At 32.9% G+C, this 8,735-nt stretch overlaps 1 protein-coding gene and 1 long non-coding RNA gene across 2 annotated transcripts; one reads left to right on the top strand and one right to left on the bottom strand.

The window, feature by feature from the left end:
* The first annotated feature begins 1,041 nt into the window (after positions 1–1,041).
* On the top strand, positions 1,042–2,772 carry LOC112697395 (peroxidase 31). The gene has a single exon (XM_025750548.3). The coding sequence runs from the start codon at positions 1,448–1,450 to the stop codon at positions 2,423–2,425; it is 978 nt and encodes a 325-aa protein (XP_025606333.1). The 5' UTR covers positions 1,042–1,447; the 3' UTR covers positions 2,426–2,772.
* Positions 2,773–5,033: 2,261 nt separating this feature from the next.
* LOC140173380 (uncharacterized) lies at positions 5,034–7,579 on the bottom strand. The gene is made up of 3 exons (XR_011862008.1): positions 7,195–7,579; positions 7,052–7,109; positions 5,034–5,319 (listed from the first exon to the last, which is right to left on the bottom strand). It is a non-coding gene; the product is annotated as an uncharacterized lncRNA (long non-coding RNA).
* Positions 7,580–8,735: the final 1,156 nt, after the last annotated feature.

The following is an 8,735-nucleotide window of genomic DNA, read 5'->3' as shown; positions in this document are numbered from 1 at the left end:
ATGCATGCTTTTATCGTGAACAAATTTTCATTCCTTTCTTAATAGTGACTTGTGAAGTGCTTTTTTAAGTTGTGAATTGTGGATATGCCAAATGCATGGATTTGTCGTGCAAATTTAATTTCTAGGTCTTATCTCACATGGATGTGTTGTGAAATGATTCGAAAATCCATCCCCCGTCACCTTATTGCCAAAATCTATCAGTTGTGTATTTTTGCAACTATTTCGAATTTGCATGTTGTTAAAAATAATTAATTTTATTTTTCATTTAAATAAGAAAATCATCATTTGCTTATTTGAGCTATTTTTCACATAAAATTTCAATGACTGAACTTACAGGCGTGGAAAGTGGTAACAAGAAAATTAGGAACGATGAGGATGACATTTTCAAAAGAAATATGTAGTTAGTGAAAAATAAAGGATATTAGATTTTTTATGAAAATTAAAGAATTTTTTCTTCAAACTTTTATTTAAGGAATAAAAAAGATACAAATCATAAAAATATAGATATTTAATTAGTTATACAATATTAGCTTTTATGAAAAATAAAGAATATTTTTTGTCAAATACAAATACAAATAAAATACGTATATTTAACTTTGAATTTTATCTTTACAAGGAAATTTCTGTTTTTTATTTAAAATATTTTTTATTATCGATGTATCAAAATTAAATTTATAAAATAATAGTATAATAATTTAATTATAAAAATAGTGTATTAAATATAATTATGTAATGAAAATGACTTGTATAATGTGTTAGTTAATTGTTGTATTTAGTTTACTAATATATATATATATATATATATATATATATATATATATATATATATATATATATATATATATATAATTCTCTAGTTGAATCTTCTAATAAATTCAATTCATAGAAAAATTTAAAAAAAAATATTTTGTTATAATAATTAACAAGACGCTTTCTTTGATTGTAAGAAGCTTATGAAAATAAATAATGCGGCACACATACTGTTAACGAGAAGATCTAACAAATTCCAGCTTGGTTCCACAAGAGAGAGCCCCAATTTAGTCATTTTGGTTATTTATTCCATTTTTAGTGTCTAATACACTGTACGCGTCACAATGCCAGTTACTCACCAGCACTTCCATTGCACTTGCAAGAACATGACTTTCCCGAAAACACCCTGGCATGGCACACAAATGGGTCCCCACTCCCACCTCCGGTGCACCCATACATGCCTTAAAGCACGCATCCCGTGATTAATGCTTCACAATGGTGGCGCGTGTACTCTCCTCAAAAACCCTCACTTCATTTATCCCCTTTTAACTCTCACTTAAATCTTTACTCGACTGTTGGCTGCTCACACATTTTACTAACACACTCTATCTATCTCATCCTCTTCTCTCTATTTAGATCTTCATACATTCCTTATTTTCTCTAACACAACCAAATTTGAAGTTTTCTAATCAACTCAATGTTGCTTCTAAATCCAGCTCTTTTCTTCATTGTAGTGTCCCTCTTTTTGGGCACATTAGAGTCCAGACTAACTCTGGACTACTACGCCAAGACATGTCCCAAGTTCAGTCAGATCATTCAGGATACCATCACCAACAAGCAGATCGCCAGTCCCACCACCGCCGGTGCCACCATCCGCCTTTTCCTCCATGACTGCCTCCCCAACGGCTGCGACGCCTCCGTCCTCGTTTCATCCACCTCCTTCAACAAAGCCGAGCGCGACAACGAAATCAACCTCTCCCTCCCCGGCGACGGCTTCGACGCCATCGTCCGGGCCAAAACCGCTCTCGAGCTCGCCTGTCCAAACACCGTCTCCTGCGCTGACATCCTCGCAGTCGCCACCCGTGACCTTGTCACCATGGCAGGCGGCCCTTACTACCCGGTCTACCTCGGCCGCCGCGACGGCCGCGTGTCCAGATCCTCGGACGTCGACGGCAACCTCCCTAAGCCAACAATGCCGATGTCTCAAATCATCGAGATCTTCGAGAAGAGAGGATTCTCCGTTGAAGAAATGGTGGCGCTCAGCGGAGCTCACACCATCGGATTCTCTCACTGTAACCAAATCAGCAACGATCTCTATAATTACAGCAAGTCATCGAACTATGACCCTCAGTACAACCCTCGCTTCGCGCAAGGGTTGCAGAAGGCGTGCACCGATTACGAGAAGAACCCGACGCTGTCGGTGTTCAATGACATAATGACACCCAATAAGTTCGATAACGTTTACTTCCAGAACCTTCCGAAGGGCTTAGGGGTTCTGAAATCGGACCGTGGCCTCTTCGGGGACCCAAGAACGAAGCCTTTTGTTGAGACATTCGCTGCTGATGAGACCAAGTTTTTCAAAGCTTTTGCCAGTGCCATGCAGAAGCTCAGCCTTGTTGGGATCAAAACGGGCAGGAAGGGTGAGATCAGGCGCAGGTGTGACCAGATTAATTAGTTCATTTTTATTTTATTCTTTTTCAATATTCATAGACCGGTCAATTAGTGGGGGAAATAGTTGCTTTCATTTTGGATCATAAGAAGGTTAATTTTCTCTCTTGGGTTTTTGTGACAACATAAGATAGTAATGTTTATAAGGTTCATGATAATTTATTATACTACTTCCCCCAGCACCCCATTTCTCTACCTCTTTGAATTTGTAAGCTAAAGTATGTGCAGAGTTAGTTTGGGGGTTTGTGTGGCCTATTCGCAAAATTTCTCTGTTATTGCCATGATAGACGGAGTCTGATTTAAGTGTTATAAAAAAAAAGTATAATGATAATAAAAGCTCTTATTTTTTCTCTAGCATGTTGATTTCGGTGCAAGAGTTTACTAGTTTATTCATTTATTGGGGGTTATTGATAGCTCTGAGCTGTCATTCATGCATGGAAGTGCTGAAGTTTTGGGGAACACCAAGGATTGTTAGGTTTTAAAAATTGGATTTGAATTAAGGATTGTAATAACACAATGGAAAAACAAATGAAGAAGAATTTATCAAGACAATATTAAAATGTAGAAGATGCCTCTGATTTGAATTACGTGCCTTTCATGGTGCTGATTAGATTGCCTTTGTCGATAGTAGTTGTCTTGAAAAGAGCTGATTTGGAAGCCCATGCACATGGATGCACATTTTTTTTATCATTTACTTTTTATAATCATTAAGACGAACGATCATCTTGTTTATGTAAATATAGAAAGATGCTTTGATTTGAAGTTCGGCGCATCTTCATTCCAGCACGAAGACAAGCTAGCACAGAGACAGGGTTTTGATTTTCGAATTCTGATTAATGGATCAAAACTGATGAGTGTTTTCCAGCTGGACTAACATTATTTTGTGATCGTGGGACAGGGGGCAGAGTCATGAATATTAAGGCTTTTTAACAACACTTCACTGCCAGCATCTTTTTGATTTTTATGATTGAACTGAGTCTGGTAGTTTAAATTTGCAATGTAATGCAATTCATTGTTTTATCTAGGATTATTTTCAACTGTGACCTGGTTAAGTGACCTAACAGAAAAGTAAGAAAAATGGATTACAGAGTCTACTAGGAGATGTAACTCCAAAATTCCAATTACATAGACAGTTGTCGGCGATTATCTTCTCCATAGTGTAAATAATTTAAAAGCTAATGGCCACAACAAAATAAAGCTATGGGTTGTCTAGATCTGGTAGTTTTTGCGGAGTTAATACTCCAAAACTATGTTTGGATGTTGTACAGAGATAAAGATACAAAGACAGACAGACAGAAATAGTCTCTAATATTTTTATACTTTTGTATTATATTTAGAAATAGTAGATAAAATCTTGTCAAATATCTTTATTTTGTGTTTGAAAAGATAGATAAAATTAACTAAATACATAATAAAAGATATTATATACCTTTTTAATTTTTTTAAATTGAAATATTTCTTTACCAAATTCCATCTTCTAATAAAAGAAAATTCTTTCCTGTATCCTTTTGATCTTTTTCGATCAAATTCTAGCTAGTTCAAGTGGAGAAAGAAAAAGAAAAAGAAGAATAAGAAAAAATGGTACCAGACTGAATGAGTTTTTCTTCTTCTTAGTTGCACAGTTGTAGAATGAAAAAGAAAATAAAGCTAGGATTTTAATAAAAAAAGACAAATTCTTGTATTTTGTAAAATATATTACGAATAAAGAAAGAAAAAAATCATTAAAATAGTTTTTAAATTCTGTGTCTCTATATGTCTCAAGTGGAGACTGATACAAAAATTTAACTAAGAGACATATATAAAAGATGTGTATTTATTCCTATCTTCTAAATTAAACATATTGTAAAATGTGATATTATCCTTTGTTTTTGTCTTTAGAGAGCATCCAAACACAACCTAAAAGAGTTAGTTAGTAAAGTGGAGTTAATTTTGGTCAAATTTTATGTGCATTGTTAGAAATTTGACTAGGAGGAAGGATCCCTCCGCCACGTCATAATACATGGTTAACAAAAGAGTAAAGTATATTTTTTATTTTCTACTTTTTATTTGTGAAATTTGATAAAAATTTTAAAAATATTTTAAAGTTTTATTTTGTTTTAATTTTGTCTCGAAAATTTTTTATTTGTATCAAATATATTTTTGAAGGCTAAATTTTCAAAAAATTTAAGACCAATCAAACAATAATGCATAAACATTATGCTTGATTTGCTTGTATTGAGAGTTGTTCTTATAAAATTGTTGTTGAATTGGTCTTAAATTTTTTAAAAAGTTAGCCGTTAAAAGTATATTTGATGCAAATCGAAAACTTTTGAAACAAAATAAAACTTAAAAAGATATTTTTAAAATTTTTGTCTAATTTTAAAGACTTTATCTGTAACGACCCAATTTTCAGTATGCCTAGATTATACCGAAAATTGAGCACTACCAAATTGTCTTCTTAATTATTATCTATTATTTATTATATGAGGCTGATTCGTTGTTAAAACGTTAATTTGCGAGGTAATTTTTTTCCAAAACATTTAAGTTGTCAAGTATGAACATACATAGATGATATCATAAATAACAAGAAGATAAGCAGTTAAAAGTAAACACACATTTATATAAATACATACATCTCAAGCAACTGAAATCATTCAGTCATCCAGCCTTTATTAGATCATAGATCTTAGTTAGAACACCCGTACAAGTAGCTAGGTAATAAATATATACATATATATACATACAACATTCCAGGCCTGATCTATTCAAGGAGTCCTAAGCTGGCACCCAGGCTAGCCTGGACTCTATACTCACCTAGTCCCTCTAATCTACTAAAGCGAGGGAAAGTATGTTCTAAGTCTTCAAAACTCAAGTCAAGTGGAACGTCATCAGCGAACTACGGAAGGGTACTCATGCTTCCATCTGAAGGAAGAAGAAAGAGAGAGATAAGGGTAAGAACTGGGGAGTTCTTAGTAAGGTTGGGGTTATTAGTTAAGTTCATTAATTCTGGGTTGCTTAGCAGGCAAATAGCAGAATACAGAAAAGCAGTAAATAGAAGATACAAATAAATAAAGAAACTAAGAAATTAGAAAGCAGAACACAACAAAGAATACAAGAAAATAAAACACAAACACAAAGAATAGAATACAAACAAAGAAATCACACATTCATATAACAATCATAACAGAGGAAATGCACAACCAAGTATGATGCATGTCTGTCCTATGCAGACCATGAGCTCACGTGTCGGTTTACACCCTGCAGTCCGACATTACCTAGGAACTAGTCCTAGATATGACTTTATCTCTGTAGGTGAACTTCGGCCTACGAAATAGCACTCCTGTAAATGAACTTCGGCTTACAGGAATAGTTCAATCACAACACAACAACTTTCTATAGGTCAACTTCGGCCTATAGAAATGGCACCTCTGTAAGTGAACTTCGGCTTACAGAAATGGCGCCCCTGTAAGTGAACTTTGGCTTACAGGTATCACAACTCTCTGTAGGTGAATTTCGGTCTACAGGAGCAACACCTTGAGAGACACAATTGATATTTACTGTAGGTGAACTTCGGCCTACAGGAATAACAATGCTCTGTAGGTGAACTTCGTCCTACAGGACCTCTAGGGCCAACGAAAAAGCAGCAGATGAACATACAATAGAATAGCATGCCATAAGACTTAACTCTTTATCTTTATCCTCTTTTCCTCTCTTCTCTTTGACTTTTGATTCTGCACTTGTTATCTTCTTTATCATCTTTCCACAATCATAAATCAAGCATCACAATATCTCAGTGATTTCATTTCATAATTCTCTGTATACATCACAACATTACAATAGCACACTACTATTCAGCTTTTAACTCCCTCTCTTTCTAATATGATTACAAGCTTCTAAATCTTGTTTCATTACTTTACATACTTCTATACCCTTTCTTATACCTTTCCTTAGGTATTTAATAAAGAGAATTAGAAAATTCTAGACTCAAAATTGCTTTCCTAAAACTTTTAGAGAAAATTGCCATTTTGTCAATATTTTATTATTATTAATAAAATAATATTATTAATAAAATAATATTTTTAATATTTTAATATTAAAATAATAATATTTTATTCAACTTTTAAAAATTACATTTTGACCCTTGAACTTTTTGAAAATTACATTTTGATCCTTTAACTTTTAATATTTGCACTTTGACCCCTTAACCTTTTCTTAATTAACTTTCAACTCCAAACTTTTTAATAATTATAATTTGATCCCAAATCATCAAAATCAACATTTTTCTTGTCCTTCAAAGACCAAAAATATTTTTTCAAAAATTCATCAGATTTCAGCTTGATTTTCAACTAGTTTTTCAATCTTTTCGGTAACTGATTTTTACCTGATTTTGACCAAACCAAAGAGCAACGTTTCAGCCATCAAATACACATAAAAAACACATCAAATATCATGAATTTTATGGCTGAAAAGCCACATTTTTCAGCAGCAACAACAACAATTTCAGAACCATCAAAAACTTGATTTTTAAGCATTAAACAACAAGATTTCATGATCAAACCATCACACAAACACCCAAAATCAAGCCTCAAGCAACAAGATCTGATTTAACACTTCAAGAATACAGCCAATCATTGATTAATCTATCAAACCTTACCTCCTTTACAGCTGCCAAGAATTGAACCAAGAACAAGCTTCCAAAAGTACTTTTATGCCTATTTTAACATAAAAAACAACCTTAGAACCATATGAACTATGAAGGCTAAAACTTCATGATGATGAAAAGAAGGTTATTCTCACCTTAAAGCAGTTAGAAATCACGTTTACTTAGAGCCTATGGTAATTGAACTAGAAATCTGAAGAAAAAACATGAAGAAAACACCATCAACTTGAGTTTTCACCATGGCTGAAACTTCAAGGAGGAAGAGCTGCCATCATATCTTGATTTACTCCTTGAAAAATGACATAGAAATGAAGAGGAGGAAGAGGTGAACACTTTGGTCGGATTAAATTTTTTATAAGGGTTTTAGTTTGAGAAAGAACGAAGAAAGAAGCTCAGGTGTTCATGGAAGTTTTTATGGAAGTTCTTCCATTTCTCTCTCAAGAATTTCGAATTCTAACTTGTTTAGAAAGTAAAGATGATACTAATGATGATACATGGGAGGCTGTGTGGTTATAATAAGCATTATTCTAAAGTTTGGTGTAAAAATATCTCAAGAAAGGATAATTACTGAAACTAGATGTATTATTAGAATACAAGTGTTTCTTACCTTTCTCTTAAAAATCCTTTGCTTGTAGAGCAAGAAAGAAAACATGTGGTAGATAACTCTGGGAGAGCCACGTGTCACAAGATGCTGACTCATAAGAGTTTAATAATAAAATATCATTCAAAAGATAATTACTAAAACTAGATAAATCAGATTACATTACTAAAGGATAAGCATGAGCTTTACTAGTATAAATGGCACTAATAACAAGATAATCATGAGAATAAAAGATATATGATGAAGCATTAGCATTGCTAAGTTCATCTAAGAATGCCGGTATTATCCATTACCGGTAGATTTCTAACTCAGTTATTATATTACTAAACATAGATTAACATTAACCACAGCAGAAAAAATAATAATATAATATTCCAAATAAAATAATAATATATGAATATTATATTAATATAATTTTTCTCTCAAAATTCGAGACCGGTTCGTCACATAGAGACTAACCACAGAAATCAGAATTTTGAAATTCAGACTCGAAGTGGCTCAAAAACGCAACTTTTCACGACGTGCTTACTTAGATCAGGAGAGGTGTCTGGTGCAGTCAAGCTGCTGACTCAGCAGCTTGATGACACAGCACCTGTGCAGCAGAGGTGCTTATATGCACTAAAATTTCTAAAAATTTCATAAAAATTCTATTTAATCCTAGAAAAGCGCCGTTTCTTTGAGGCTAGGCCGTTACATTATCAAAAAAAAAAAAAAAACCTAAGTTAGACTATACCAAATAATCATAAATATACCTTTGTTATGGTTTCGGAAACATTTCATTGTTTTGTATTGGTATTTGGATTTATTCTACTTTTTTAGTTAAAATTAAATCAACTTAATATTTGATGTTAAAAAAAAAAAGAACATAAGATAATACAATAAAAAAGAAGATTGGATAGAAATAATACTTCATCACATAAGTAATTCTTACAAATAAATCACACGCCACAATACAAATTCATCTCTATTTATAGTCATCTACCTTAACACACGATTAAGAGTAAATTTAATAAACGATTTAGATCAAGTGTTTAGAGTCTTCATTATAAATATCTAATCTACTATATTTCTTTAAAT

The sequence above is a fragment of the Arachis hypogaea genome, chromosome 6, assembly GCF_003086295.3.
Source record: "Arachis hypogaea cultivar Tifrunner chromosome 6, arahy.Tifrunner.gnm2.J5K5, whole genome shotgun sequence".
Classification (NCBI taxonomy): Eukaryota; Viridiplantae; Streptophyta; class Magnoliopsida; order Fabales; family Fabaceae; genus Arachis; species Arachis hypogaea.
The sequence above is the reverse complement of the archived record's forward strand: the minus strand, read 5'-3'. Positions and strand labels throughout refer to the sequence as shown.

What these genes read in the sequence shown, in the direction of transcription:
- LOC112697395 (XM_025750548.3), top strand. Translation starts at nt 1,448, where the DNA reads ATGTTGCTTCTAAATCCAGCTCTTTTCTTCATTGTAGTGTCCCTCTTT.